The sequence below is a fragment of the Alligator sinensis genome, unplaced genomic scaffold (genome assembly GCF_000455745.1).
Source record: "Alligator sinensis unplaced genomic scaffold, ASM45574v1 scaffold260_1, whole genome shotgun sequence".
Lineage (NCBI taxonomy): Eukaryota > Metazoa > Chordata > Crocodylia > Alligatoridae > Alligator > Alligator sinensis.
The window spans coordinates 925,042-940,772 of record NW_005842431.1 but is presented as its reverse complement, the minus strand read 5'-3'; the positions used below and the strand labels follow the sequence as shown (position 1 = coordinate 940,772).

Genomic DNA, 15,731 nt, shown 5'->3' with positions numbered 1-15,731 from the left:
TTGTGGCAGGAGTTTCCAGTTGCCAGCTGCCTTATCCAGACTGTCTCTTGGGATGCCAGACTTCATGGATACTCTTTGTTCCCAGGAAGACTCACTTGATGTAACAAAGCCAGCCCTGACTCTGAGAAAAATATTTTCCTATATTCTGCTTTCCAAAATAACGAGATGCTTGTTTCATTTGGTGGGCTGTATGTGAGAAAATGAGTAATTAGATCACTATGAATTGAAGCACATATTTTTGGAATATTTTTAAGGACCTATGACCCTAACCTGTCCAGTGCTGCTGACTCTCTCATGAGGAGTTTCATCTCATGATGAATCCCTGCTTCCCAGCAGAAAGCTTACCCATGTGCTCTGGACCTGGACAGAAAAACTTTAACTCCTGTTTGAAAGCAGTCTTTTTATTCTGAAAACAGTCTAAAACAATTGCATAGGAATGGCAGTCGGATAATACCTTCGGAGCCTTTTTATGGATGTACTTGTTATACTTAGATGGAACAATTAAAATCTCACATTACTTTGAACTGTTCCTTTAATTCTTAGACAGATATGTGTCAAAAGACTTCTTTGTGGCTTGGATTTTTTTTTTTTAGTGTTATTTTTCCTTTATAGGAACCCTTGAAATAAAGGGTTTGAATTAGCAGAATAAAATAAATGAATAAGATGTATTCATCAGGATTCCAAGTGACAATTTTGTTGTAGAAAAGTAAGAATTAATGGAATTAAATTCCTGAAGCAGACTGAAAAATATACTCAGTTTGAACAGAGAGTTTCTTGCATAAACCCCACTAAAGTCAGTACAAGCCCAGTGTATATAAAAATGCTACTGCCTGGAGAGCCAAATATAGTTCCTCCAGTCCCCTCAGTCTTCCTCCCCTCCCAACAAATTTTCTGTAGCTTCACAGATCTCTCACAATTGGTTACAAAACATATCATACTTCAGACATGGCACTTCTCACTTCTGTCTTATGTGTTATTAATAAAAAGTTTGTGTCTATTAAGATGTCTTTCCAGAAAACCAATCTACACCTGGTTTCTTACTGCTAGAGTTGTTTACCTAAGTGCAGTCATTACTAAAAGGAAGGATAAATAAGTGAATAAATGAGAGATGTCATCTCAGGATTATGCACACTTCTAAGAGGTTCAGTGGTAGCAACAGAACCCTAAGAGAACCCCAGTATCAAGTTCCAAGATGCCGCATTTCCCTGTCACATTGGAATTCAGGTAAACAACACCCACTTGCCAGAGAGAAACTATGTACATGTCAGAAGCCACATTAGCCTCCTTGTTCTTTGAATCTGTAGACCTCCTACTGATTAAATTAAAAAAGGAATGTTCGGTTTGCATCCCATCTACCTCTCCATTCGACCCACAGGTACATGCCACATAAATAGGCAACCCCTATGACAAGGCAGTCCCTAACCACATTCATTCAGGCTGCTTTCTTTTTTTTTTTTTTTTTAAGTTTTTTTTTACCACGCACTTGCACTGCAAGGTCTGCTTTGGAGCAAACCCTGGTCATGTAAATGCTGAACTAAAGTTCCCTTGGGATGTACCTATATAACCAAGATGTTGTGAAAGCTGAAAAGGGTTCCAACGCAGCTCTTTACTGTTCCCCAGAGGACCATAGGAAGGAAAGAGGACCCAAAGAGCTGCTTTCTGTGCCCCAGCCACTAAAGGTATGGGGCAGACACACAGTACAAAGGCAATGATTTCCAACTGTACAATGACTTCTGGAATTCATTTACAGTAAATTCAGCATAAAAGTTGCCTCAAGACTTTTCATTGCTCTCTGGGTAACCTGCAAGACAGCACAGTAGCCCCTAGCAGTTGGTACACACCTGTGATCAGCACCTCCACCACCAGCCACCTGTGGAAGAGAAAAAAAGGCTTGGTATTGGTAGTGTGTATCACCACGTACCAGCCAGGATTAGTATTTGCCTTGAAGGCTGCAAAAAAGTATGTTCTCAGAGACCTTGCAGCATGTGTGCGCTGTGACAGAAATGCCTTGGAATCTGGCCTGAACCAGATCACTGGCATTACAGACAAACCAAATCCACTCAAGACAGCAACATGTGACAGTTAAAAGATCAGATAAAGTGTGCTGGGTTTTCTTTTGTTAAAGCCCATTAAAATCAACTTTAAAAGATAAGCAATTGCTATTCTGACTCAGTCTTAAGACTTTTACGCAAAGAATTCTGGCCAAATGTCGTCAACTTCACCTTTACAAGAAGTTTTGCTCGTGGAAGCTATATTCCAACCTTGGTAGACACCTGAGGGGGGAGGATCGCATGATGGGACTTGCAGCCTCCATCAGCTCCACTTGTCTATGAACAGGCACTGCAATACTGTTCTGGCTCATATTCTGTAAATCAGCTATGACCCTTCATCCCCTGACAAATTGTCAATGTGTTCCTCTGGATAGTAAGTGTGGGAGGATACACTCAAGCCATCCATGGAACACTTGTGCATTCAAGAGGTCCTATTTCCTAGGAGGGGTGCCAACTTGCAGCATGCATGCCACAAGTACATGGGCAGCCTCTATGAGCGACACGCAACACCATCAGGGAAGGTACAGGCAGAAAGTGACAGATAGGGCAGGAAAAAGAAAAGAGAATAGAGATCAGGCAGGGAACACAGAGCAGGGAACAGAAAGGGGAAGAGGATCAGAGTGGTACTTGGGGAGGGTGCGGGGCTAATTTGTGGCATGCCTGCCAAAAAAGGTTGGCCCCCACTGTTCTACAGTACCTCTGTGGGAAGCAGCTAGGGTTTATAATTGCTAAACCAGATCTCTCTTGACTTGAACTTAAGAAGGATGAGATAACCCAATAAAAACATTTCTCTGGAACTCCTTGACCCTAATGCTGCTGAGAATCTTTGTAGGCATTTCCTATTCAGAATTCCTTTTGCACTAGTCACTCCGGATGTATCCAAATGTCCTGAGCAAATGGAAAAGAAACCAAAACTAATTCAAGTAAATTCTGCTCTAAGGCAGCCTCAGTGAGATGCCATGTCACTGTAAAAGCCTGAAGTTTCCTTTACAGTATACTGATGCCTGTGCAGTGCATGGCAGTGCTGGAAGCAGCCTCTAAGGCAGAGCCTTAGAAATGGTCTGCAAGGGAGTATCTGGCACAGCTTTTTTTTAGGGCCTCCCAGGTGAAACAGTAGTAACCAGATCCTTCTGAAGAGCTGTATTCTTATTCCAAGGGGATGATGCAAAAATATAATCCACCATATTTTAATAAAAAGGGCCTTATTTTAGATAAGGGAACAGACATGCTATATATGTTGTTGCTGCCTCATCCCCTTGTGCTTGGTAGTTTGTATAAATTTTTGGGCAGCTGATTAGGAAATGCTGCCTACCCCAAAACAGTAACCTTGTTAAATAGGATCTTTCTTTTGCAAAGTAACCGGGGCAGAAGCATTAAAAACCAGACTTGCGCAGGTGTGTACTTACCTGCCACGTTCTGGATTTATATGCTTCTGCCTCGCAGAGACCTATTTCGGTTATGAAGGAGCATTTCTAAAGTAGTGATTGTACAACAGTACCTACCCTCTGCACAGGGCAGGAATACTGAATCTTAACTCTGACTGAAGCTTGAGCTTTGGAACCAAGGTCAGTTTAACTGACACACTTAGCAATGAATTCAGCAGCTTCTGTTGGGAAAGCACTGCAGATACAGCAAACAGGTAATGGATGCTGCTGCCCACAGCACATTTCAGATGCTTCTTTTCAGATTAAAAAACAGGAACTCTCTTTCAAGTGTGGGGAAGCAGAGGATGAGATCTTTAGACATAGAGAATCTTAGGTTGCACTGTGTAAGGTATACAGAAATAGACAGGAGCTGCTGGATCATGACAACTAATGGGGGGGAGGGAAGGGAGGGGGGAAAGCCCCAACATGTACTCATTTCTATGCCTGTGGACAACAGACTGCCATTTTTGGTGCTTTTGGAAAAGAACAAGTACCTTCAACATGTCTCCTCACAGTCCAGACAGCATTGGGGTTACCGGGCAGCTCCGAAACGGCCATTTCAGATACCTAACATGAATCAAAAAAATGTATTTCTCTTAAAAGAAAAGTTATGATCCAGAGACATTTACCCCAATAAAAACAGCAAATGATCAAGTCACAGTGGGTAGTGCTCTGAGCAGCTAAACTGGCTGGTTCAGTTTTCAGTCCCGAGTCTCTCTGCATAGGAAATGGTATGGCAGTTGTGCAGTCAGCACACAAGGTACAGGGTTGTTTATATTTCAAAAAACCCCTTTGACCAGGGGCGGGCAAAATATGGCCTGCAGGCTGGTTCTGGATCGCCAGGGCATTCTATCAGGCTCACAGGGCCATTTTGGCAGGAGGTGTGGGCTTATAGAGGTTGCATGCCATTGGACTGGGCGGGCTCTGTGCCACCACCTCTTGTGGGGATCCCAGTACTCCAGCTGGGAGTCTCATGTGGAGGGCACATGAGAACAATGGGGCACAACTGGACAGCTGGTGAGTGGAGCTCCTGCCTGCAGAAGAGGGGTTGTGGGGTTTGTGGGACCCCAACCCATGTGGCAAAGGGGGTGGGACTTCCAGTCCCAAGATAGCAAACAGGGGGCAGGGCACCTGTCAAGGGGTGGGGCCACCCTTTCGGTCCTTGACAGCTCACCAAAAATTGTTAAGCAGCCCTCCAGCTGAAATAATTGCCCACCCCTGCCATTGGACTGATCAGCTTTGAACTACACCCACCCTCCACCAAAAGGATGATGCAGTGATTTGGATACTATCAAAGTGGGCAACTGGGAAATGAACAGGGGTACAGAGAACTTCTGGAAAGAAACTGATTTCACACATTCAAACTTCTAAAAGGATCACATGTGGGTGATTACAGTGGAGACTGTGAATGGCAAAACTATCTTACCTCGAGTCCATGCCTTAGAACCCTCAGAGATGACCGAGGTCCCCGACCACAGGCCACATATAACTGGGGTGTGTCTTCGTTGGCCAGATCAGCTATCTGCATAAAGGAAAAAACAGAGAGTTAGTCACCACCTGCAGGGAGAAGAAACTTCCGGTTAAATTCATTGCACAGAGCATAGGGCCTAGCCTGAGAAGCCATAGAAGATGAGCTCTGGACAGCTGGATCTCATTTTTCTGTGTGCATGCACACTCTCCCTAACACTATGGAACTTGAAGGATGGAGTTTCTAGTATTAATCCTTTCAGCACCCTTTACCATGCCATGGTTTAACTTTATCCTGTAAATCTTTAACCAAAATTTATGGTTTATTGAACTTACTTTTCTATCAGTGCTTACAATATAGCTTCTCTGACAATGGCAGGGCAAACTAAGGCAATGAAACTAAAGCTAGATTGTCACTTGCACTGCCCCCTCCCATATGTTTAGCCGATGCCTCACAAATGCTTTCCAGGCCTGGAAGGCTTCCTGAGGCCTAGCTAAGCAACAACATGATGGTGGATATACTCTGATCCAAGCTGCTAAGGCTGTAACTGGCATTATGGTTCAATTTGGTAAGGGAACATACCTGACAACACAAGATAGGAGACAGACTGTCCAGCTCGTCCACCAGCACCAGGTTCTTGAGAGGCCGTGGCTGGAAAAAGAAAGTGTCTCCTTCCTCAAGGGGCATGGCAGAAGAGAACTCTGGCTCCTCATCATCATCGCCCAGATGGGCTATCTGGTACAGGTAACTGCAGACAGAAAGCAACATTAACAGTTTGGTCAGAGCAGACTCAGAGAGAGCTAAAGAAAAATGAGACTTACCCATAAAGTCAATGCAGAGAAAGGGTGAGAGACTCAATACACTTTGCTATTTCAACTTTGATCTGGAGAGATTGTTTTCTTGGGGACAGGAAGAAGGCAGGAAGGAGAAAGGGCTATTTTCAAAGTTCTTACCCAACTGTGACTTCCTGCTTTATTGCTATCGTTGGCAGAGAACCCAGAAACTCTGCATTACTCCCAGCTGCCCTGGCTCCTTCTACATTTTGCTTTCTCACTGCAGGAAAACCCTGATAAATTTTTGAAGAGCAGGGACCTTTACAGACTGTCAGACAAGGCCTTGTGTGATGTGTGTCAAATTTGACCTGAATTTTTTAGTAGTTTGGCACAACACACTGGACATTTGATGGCAGCTCCAGTTAACACTAAAATAGCTGAAAAATTGTTCTAAATGTAGATTGCCCAGCAAACTGTGGGACTCTGAGGTGCTTCAGCTGGTTGCTGTGGCTTTTATTTCAAGGGGGCCACTTCTTTTGACTATCTGTATAGGACTGCTGGTTGAAGTCCAGCTGAAGGAAGCAGGAGCTCCCTCTGAAACTGAAGAGACAGCAAACAGTTGAGCAGTTCACCCTTCCTTTGGCAACCCACTGCAAATTAAGCAGGTTTACAGACTTCATAGACATTAGGGCTGGAAGGGACCTTGTAAGATCATCAGGTCCCACCCCCTGCCCAAGGGGCAGGAAGTCAGCTGGGGTCAAAGGATCCCAGCAAGATATACATCCAAATGTTTCTTGAAACTATTCAGAGTAGGAGCTTGCACCACCTCTGGGGGATGTTTGTTCCAGGCCTTGGGGGGGGCTCGGACAATAGAGACGTTTTTCCTTATGTCCAGCCTAAAACGGTCTTGCAGGAGTTTGTGACCATTGGACTGTGTCATCCCCTGGAGTGCTCTGGTGTACAGGTGTTCCCCCAGATCCTGATACACATCCTTTATGTACTTATTAGGCTGCCACCAAGTCAGCCCTGAGCCTGCACTTCTCCAGGCTGAAGAGTCCCATAGCTTGCAGCCTCTCTTCATAAGGCCTGTTCTCTTGCCCTCCAATTATGCGTGTAACTCTCCTCTGGACTCTTTTCAAGCTTCTCCATGTCCTTCCTAAATTGTAGAGCCCAGAATTGGATGCAGTACTCCAGCTGCGGTCTCACCAAGGCCGAGTACAGTGGGAGGATGATACCTTGGATCTTGCTCGAGATACACTGGTAGATGCAAGCCAGAGTTTTGTTCGCTTTGCCTGCGGTATCATATTGGTGGCTTGTATTTATCTTGTCGTCAATCATGACCCTCAATTCTCTTTCAGCCCTGGTGCTAGCGAGCGTAGCATTACCAAGCCTATAAATGTGATGCAGGTTTTTATTCCCAAGGTGGAGCATCTTGCATTTCTCCGCATTGAATACCATCAGGTTGTCATTCACCCACCTTGCAAGCCTATCGAGGTCGGCCTGGATCATCAGCCTATCCTCAAGTGTGGAGACTTCCCCAAAGTTTGGTGTCATCAGTGAACTTGGCCAGTCTGCTTTTGACACAAGTCTCCAGATCATTTATCAAGACATTAAAGAGTACAGGTCTAAGAACAGAGCCTTGGGGGACACCACTAGTCCCCAAGTGCCATGTTGCTTCAGTCCCATCAACTACCATTCTCTGGGTCCGACCTCAGAGCCACTTCCCCAGCCATCAGACTGTGGAGTAGTTGAGACCGCAGTGGCCCAATTTTTCCACGAGAACATCATAGGACACCAGGTCAAAGCTTTTTTTAAAGTCCACATATATGACATCAACCTCTTCCCCTTTGTCCAGGTGATACGTCACCTGGTCAGAGAAGGAAATGAGATTGGTCAAGCATGACCTACCTCCAACAAACCTGTGCTGGCTATCCCCCAGAATGTTGCCTTGTTAGCCTGTCAAGAATGGTTTCTTTGATAATTTTTTTCCAAAATCTTCCCAGGGATTAAGGTCAAACTGATTGGCCTATAGTTTCCTAGGTCTTCTTTCCTCCCTTTCTTGAACATGGGCACCACATTGGCCCTCTTCCAATCTTCAGGTACTTCACTCGAGCGCCACAAGTTCTTGAATATCCTCGCCAGTGGTTGTGCTATGATGTCTGCTAGTTCCTTTAGCACTTTTGGGTGCAAACTATCCGGACCAGCTGATTTATAGGGGTCCAGCCTCTCAAGATGCTCTCTCACAAGATTCATGCCAATGGTGGGCATATATTCATCCTCACCCCAGTCATCCTGCACGATGTTAAGCAGGGTGGTCCCTTTGGGCTGGTGAAAAACTGATGCAAAGTAATCAGCAGATTGATTACCGATACCCAAGAAAAAGCCAGTTGTCCCTGCTGGTTTAGCAGGGGGTCCAATGTTGTCCTTGTTTTTCTTTCGACTCCCCACATATCTGAAGATGGACTTTTTATTGTCCTTGATTTGTGTAGCCAGATGGAGTTCAGTTCAGCCTTGGCTTTCCTAGTTCGCTCCCTGCAGGTGCAGACCTGTGCAGTATACTCCTCCTCAGTGGCGTTTCCTGTCCTCCATCCGTTATATGCCTCTCTCTTTAGACGCAGGAGGTCCAAGAGTTTCCTGTTGAGCTCTTTTAACCTTTCCTATGGGTGGGGATGAACTCCCTTTGTGCTTCTAGGATCACTTCCTTAAGGAGCAACCACTCATCATGAACTCCCTTCCTCATGAAATCATGGCCTCTTAGGGCCTCAAGAGCAAGCCTCCCGAGCTTATGAAAGTCAGCTTTCCTAAAGTCAAGGGCTACTGCATTGCTGGCTGACTTGTCAGTTTTGTGATAGATAGTGAAAGCGATCAGCTCGTGTGGTCACTGTAACCCAGTGTACTTTGATTCTTAGGCTACTGATGAGATAATCCCTTTTGGCCAGTACAAAGTCCAGCAGCGCCTTGCCTCTTGTTGGCCCATAAACTTCTTGGGACAAGTAGAACTCACCCACGCATGTAAGGAAGCATTGTGACCGATTGGATTTGGCTGAGTGTTCATCCCATGAGATGTCCAGGTAGTTGAAGTCTCCTATGATGACCATGCACTGAGAGTGTGCAGCCTCTGCCAGTTCTCTGGTGAATTTTTGGTCAAGCACTTGTTCCTGGTTTGGAGGTCTGTAGTAGACTCCTACCATTGTATCCCCTTCACAATGTTCCCCTTGTATTCTAACACAAAGGATCTCCAGTCGTCCTCCTTGGGTGCCAATCTCAGATTGTAGGGATGTGTAGCTCTCCATAGAAAGCTACACCCCCACCTCTTTTTTCAGCACGATCTCTCCTGTACAGGGTATAGCCATTTATACTGGTATTGCAGTCATAGGAGGAGGCCCACCAGGACTCTGTGATCCCTATGAGATCACAGACATTTCTGTTTAGCAGAAGGACCAGTTCCCTCCTGTTTATTCCCTAAACTCCTAGCATTAGCGTACAGGCACTTAAGTGTGCCACTGGAGGCCCTAGGCTTCCTTGTACTCATCGAGAAGCTCTGTTCCTGGGCTGAGGTAGGAGTGGGGGTCCCTTGATCACCCTATCCTGCTGGTTTTGTGGTTGATGCTTGGTGAGCTTGCTCTGGTGGCTGCATGCCCATCCCCCAGCGAGCTTAGTTGTGAAACACCAAGGTATGATCTGTGTTCTACACTTCTCTTTTTTTTTTGAATGACGTGCTATTCCTTCTTACAGTGTTGAATACCAACATGCAAAAAAGGAAACTGATCCACAGGGAAAGGCTTAATTGATACTTGGGCTTTCACTGAGATGAAAATGAATATTGCTGCTCTTGCAATGGTTTGATTTGGGCATTAGAACCAAAGCTAGGCTTATCAGATGATTAGATCTCCCCCTGCTGGCTGGCTCTTATGAAGTGAACTTGAGCTCACTAAGGCTTGTACTCTATGCAAGCATCTTATTTAGTTAAATGATAAAGATGCCCGACTTCAAACTATTATGGCCAACCACTGCTTTCTTGGCTCTGCAAAAATAGCATAATGCAGTGGTTTTCAACCATGGCACTGCAGCACCTTAGTATGCCATGAGACCCTCTCAGGGGTGCTGCCACACACCAGTTAAAAACCACCGAGGTAAGCTGAGGCACTGCAAAAGCGAGTCTCAACCCTGATATCACAAATTTGGTAAAGTTTGGAGAGATACCTAGAATCTGAAAAGGTTGAAAACCAATGGCATAACATGTTAGACACCAAATTTTGAATCTCAGATACTAAATTAAGTGCATATAAATTCTGAATTTGCATATTCCACTTAAAGTTGTGTGGAAGCACTTGTTTCTACACCTTTTAACAGTTTGGAAAACTAGTCAGATCATTAACCAAAAAATGTTCATCAACTTTTCCATTAAGCATGAGTAATTAGTGTAGCTATTGAAGAAAAAGAAAATCATGTAGGCATAGAAACATCCCTATATTCTTCTGAGGTTGTGCCATACATTTACAAGAGGCATTTCCAAGTGTGTTATGCTTTAGTTTTTTTGACATACATACAAAAATAATCACTGCAAATATCATAGAATCAAGGTGAAAATTAACTAGCTAAACAAAATAATGAATGGAGGGTCATGATCAGCACACAGATAATATCTAATTGTTTCAAGGAACCACCTGTTATAAGAAGCTTGCAATGACTTTATTCTCAGAGCACCCTCTCACTTTCTATGCAAACGTGAAATCTCAAAATCCCTCTAAGAACATTTGCACAAAGCCCATCAATAACAAGCTTCCTTCCCAATACAACCACAGGCTTGAACTGTTGCCTCTTCAAGCTATTCAAAGAGGTTCTTCTACCCACTTACAGCAGACTCAGTCTTTTTATATGTTCAGTAACATTCCATGTCAGTTGTAACGTTAAACGTCAAGAAATAATCAAATTCAACAGAGCGTATGAAGCAAATGGAATGATTTACTCACTGGTTTCCAAATTCAGATGCCACAAAGAGAAATCCTGTTTTCAACACACACATGGCAGCAGCCACAGGAACAGTATCAAAATACTTCAGTCGGATCTCTGTTACCTGAAAGAATCAAGGAAGTTAGAGTGACTATCTGCACTAGCTGAAGGAGTTCAGTCCAGCTCTGGAGACCAGTCAACATTTCCTCATTTAGGGAAGCAGGTTGTTGCATTTGTGATGGACGCAAACGAGAGCCGATCGAGCAGTCTCATTAAGTTTGGTTTCAAGCTCACCATTCAAACCCAACTGGCATTCTGAATGCCAGCACAAACCTTTTTACTTTACCTTGGAAATTATTTTGCTATTAAAAAAATTGGATTCTGAATTGAATTTAAAAAGAGACATGACGATGTGCAGCATTCTTAACTAACAGCATTCCCTCACCTCTACAAATCATCTAATTGCCCAGAGGAAGGCATAAACAACCCTTAAAAATAGCACCTTGCAGTTCTGACAGACATGATATTGCCATAATAGCCCCCATGAAAGGCATGAGGCCAATCTCAAAATGGCTGAAGGGTGATATCCCCTTTGCTCAAAGCAAACCAGCTCCCCTGCTACTTAATGGCCAGGTACAGGTCCACAATGTAGGCAGTCAGGTTGGGACAACTGCCTGTGTTCACCCCTTGCTACAGGATAAAAACCCAGGGCAGATCATCATGTTGTGGTCAAAATTGGGCTTTGTCCCTGATTTCTGTAAGAATGACTATGAATGAATGTTACGAATGCTGTCATAATAGAAATAATAGCAAGGAAGATGCACAGTCACTCACCTACACACACAAACTTAAAATTGATAATTAAAAGACAGAAAGCTGTAAGACAAATATAATCCTAGTGGTGAAATATAGAAGAATGGGGAATTGTCAAAGACATTTTCATGAAATAGAAACAATGCCCTCCTCCTCAATCTGCCTACCATGTCTTCATCAGTCTCAAGGGTGATTTTGAAGATGTCGCCTTGCTCTGTCTGGGCCAGGAAGAAGAACATGGACTTGGTTTTGTGTGTAGCAGAGCAGACAAAAATCATGCCTCTCTCTGGGTCATCCAAGTCATTCTGTCATAGGAAAGATAAATCAGAGATTCAGAGGAGAAACAAACGTATCTTCAATGAGGTTATTTTCCTGCAAGCACAAGTTAGAGTTCCAGTGAGCAACAGTTCTATGAAATGGGTAAACTTGAAAGACTGAAGACTTTTACCCATAGCATATCCCTGTCAGAGATTTCCTGTCTTGTCTCCCTGACAGACAGTCCTCAGAAGAGGAGCAAATTTCTAAAGCATCATTCCCAGACCAGACAGGGGGTGCCATGTGCATGTGTGCGCTCACACATGCACATGACAGCCAGGCAGCCTGGAGAGCAGCCCTTGACCTGCAAGGGTGGGGGAGGGAGGGATTAAGGCCCCACAGTGAGAGAGGGAGATAGTCTGGCAGGGATGGGGCTGGGACTGCTGTCCAGCCCAGGCGGTGTGTGGGGCTTGGGGCCATGCGCAGCTGCAGGGCCCAGGCAGGGGCTGTGGGCAGCTTGTCTGGGGGGCTGGCTCCCCACCACTGCACGCACTCCTGGGGGGCCATAGGGGCACATGCCCCCAGATCTGTGCGTAGGGTGGGAGTGGGTTTCCCACTGTGCACTTGGGCTCCCCGCCTGCTGCCCTCCCCCCACAGCAGGCCAGACCGGGGCTGGGTGGAGAAGCTCCTTGCTGCTGTGAGCCCCTCGCCACCCCAGTAAGGCATCCCCTGCCCGCCTGACAGCAACAGGGGTGGGCAGCATGGCGTTACGCCCCTCGCCGCTGCTGGGCAGGCAGAGGGCATCTCGTCATAGTGGCACGGAGCTTCCAGCAGCGGCAACAAGCTTCCCTGCCATGCAGGGACCCCTTTATTAAAATCAGAGAATTTGCTATTTTTAAACAGAGAAAACCAAGATCCCTGCTGATCAGAGTGCAAGGACTTATCTCCAGGGTAAAGTTCAGAGAAGAGACATGAATCCAACTCATCACTTCAGACTATAAACCTCCAAAATCTATCCCCATACAGATTATGAGATTAGCTAGGAAGGCAGGTACCAGCTGGACAGCCTTTCAGTCACTATGCATTTCTTCCTCAAAAGAAAGCCACCTCGACACCCTTAACTTCAACTAAACTGACAAGAACCTTTTTGTCAAAATAATGCTTATCTAAAGTAGTGTCCAAGCCCCCAAATTCTCACCCTTCTCCTGGGAATGGGACATCTGATATCAGGCTGGTCACCAAAGTTTTTGTAGGTGATGTAGTTTTCAGAACAGATCAGCACACCGCTGGGGCCATCGGAACCACCAGGAACTGTGGGAAGACATGGAAACATTAAAACGGACAAAATTTCTCAAATAAAAATAGGGCCATTGGCTGGGACGCATCTATCCAAAGTTTTGTTGAAAGGACAAACAGCTAGACAATTTCCTTTTTCAGTGCATAGTCTGCTTCAGTTGATAGGAAAAAGGACATAAGCTTGTCAGAAGATGTTCAGTATCTGTACAAGGCAGAGGCAAATGGAATGAAGGGGATCATAACCACCTTATCTAATAGTTTCATTCCCCCCCCACCCCTACAAGACTAAGGATGTCACCCTTCCGCTTTACTCGGCTTTGGTGAGGCCGCAGCTGGAGTACTGCATCCAGTTCTGGGCACTATGCTACAGGAAGGATGCGGAGAAGCTTGAGAGTCCAAAGGAGAGCCACGTGTATGGTTAGAGATATGGAAAGCAGGTCATACAGCAAGAGGCTGAGAGCCATGGGTCTGTTCAGCCTGGAGAAGAGAAGACTCAGAGGGGACTTGGTGGTGTCCTATCAATATATAAAGGGCACATATCAGGGATAGGGAGAATGTCTGTTCATCAGGGCTCCCCAGGGGAAGACTAGCAGTCATAAATTGCCAGAAGACCACTTTAAATTAGATGCAAGGAAAAACTTCTTTATAACTTGAGTGTCCAGGGTCTGGAATAGACTCCCCCCAGAGCTGGTACAATCACCTACTCTGGATATTTAAAAAAAAACACCTGGACACTCACTTTGCTGGGATCATCTGACCCCAGCAGTCTTTCCTGCCCAAGTGCAGGGGGGCTAGACCTGATGATCTTGACAGGTCCCTCCCACCCCCTAACATCAATGAATCCATTTCCACTATGGGCTGCATTTTACCACAACCATCAGCCATTATTATAAATCAATAGAAATGCACAAAACATGGACTATTCCCTGGTAGTACACTTTTCTGCAAACAAAAAGCTACAGCTGAGAAGTTAAATTTACTGGCTATTAAACCAAAGTTAAGGTCATCAAAGTCACTGAAGTGAAACAACATATCATCCCTACGATTTGAGGCTGCATTTAAAATATAGTTGCATTTAATTAAACCTTTGGACAATACTTTGGGTACTGTACATTGTACAATACATTAACTTCTCAAATAAATCCTGGATAACAAAATTTCAAAGTAACTTCATAGAGCCCTGTGCCTAAGACCAAACTTAAAAGATGGTAACCATGCTCTTTCAAGGAAAATGAAATCAATTTACAGTTTTATTTTCATGTCCCCCTCCCTCCCTCAACAATAAATTGGTTTTCCAGGTTTTTAATTCATGCTCCTTTTTCTATTATAAAAACTTGTAAGTATTTCTAACCCAGTCAGAATGAAGACATTCCTGTGAGAGATCTCAGAGAAACATAAAGAACTCATTTCAGTTTGCACACCCATCTCCTAAACACAATTATATTCCAAGTAACACATGAAGACTCCTAGTCCTAAATCCAAACCAAACTAAGAACATGAAAACTTCCCATATTGCCCCCCCAACAGATTCTCTTAAAACCCCAAATGTATTTCTTATCATTCTTTGTTAGAACAGAAAGCACTTCAAGTCTGAGAAAGACAATACCTGTTATGAGGAAATTGCCATGCTCCTCCAAAGGCTCACTGTATTTCCTCACTACATGGTTTAAACCCAGATCTAATTCATAAAATGTCAGCGTCTGCTGGGTGTTAGCTGCTGCTTCTCCAGTTGGGTCATTGTCTGCTTCCTGAAAAAAACCCAGCATACAAATAAAGTCAATTACTTTGGATGTGTATCTGGAAGGAAAATTAATCTGAAGCTTTTGTGAAATCTGTGGAATGGGGACTTGCATCTAAACAAACAGAGCAGAAGCTAAAAAAGCCCCAAAGGACACAAATTAAGAGAGACTGAAAACGTGCCCCATCTACTGAAATCAATGGAAGCTGCAAGAGATCAGCACCTCAACAAAAGCAGCGTTATTAACAGACTAGAGCTAACTGGATAAGTTTATTGTTAAAAGGTAGGCACATTAGGAATATTGGTTACCTGCAAAGAACAGCAGTACAAGGCCTACAAAACAATCTCTTGGGTATACTGAAAAAAAATGCTGCCTCCTTGTCTGCTGAAGTGAGGTCAAGGATGTCATCCTTCTGGATGAGAAGGATCATAGTCTGGGACACATTTTACACCATCACAAAGTCAATGACAATCACTACAACAAAACTTTCTTTGCTTAAGATTGCTTGTTCACATTCTTCCTCTGAAAATTTAAGACATGGCTCCACCTCGGCTAGTTCACAAACAATGCATTTGTATCAGAAGTGTTTTTAGTTGATCAGTAAGTAAAGAAACTGCAAGGAAATGTGGTCTGAGCACCACGAATCAAGGGTAGGGGAAGCAAATGAGAGACTAAGGCAAAAGAAGCAGTACTAGAATGAAGTGCAAAGACAAGAGTGGAAAGATGCTGTGAAAAACACACTGAATAGGGAGGCTAGAAAGGAGGGTGAACAAGCTCAGAGGAAGCAGAAAGAGGAAAGTTACCTCATAGTCCATTTCCAGACAAGCAAACATTGGGTTTTCAAATCCTACATCAACTCCCACCACATGGTAAACCAATGTGTTGGCTTTGTGAGCCTCCAGTGGGGAAGAAATAGTGAGACGGGCAGCAGCATCTCTGTTCAAAATGTACACCAGTTT

General features: G+C 44.4%; 1 protein-coding gene across 1 annotated transcript in view; it reads right to left on the bottom strand.

The window, feature by feature from the left end:
- SF3B3 (splicing factor 3b subunit 3) overlaps positions 1–15,731 on the bottom strand; it is a 55,337-nt gene that overhangs the window by 35,957 nt on the left and 3,649 nt on the right. Inside the window, exons 4-11 of the mRNA XM_006030240.3 lie at positions 15,576–15,731; positions 14,640–14,781; positions 12,936–13,048; positions 11,650–11,787; positions 10,690–10,793; positions 5,526–5,691; positions 4,902–4,997; positions 3,970–4,042 (exon numbers count right to left, since the gene is read on the bottom strand). The exon at positions 15,576–15,731 is cut by the window's right edge and continues 15 nt beyond it. Coding sequence (XP_006030302.1) covers positions 3,970–4,042; positions 4,902–4,997; positions 5,526–5,691; positions 10,690–10,793; positions 11,650–11,787; positions 12,936–13,048; positions 14,640–14,781; positions 15,576–15,731 — 988 coding nt within the window. The remainder of the gene's footprint in view (positions 1–3,969; positions 4,043–4,901; positions 4,998–5,525; positions 5,692–10,689; positions 10,794–11,649; positions 11,788–12,935; positions 13,049–14,639; positions 14,782–15,575) is intronic.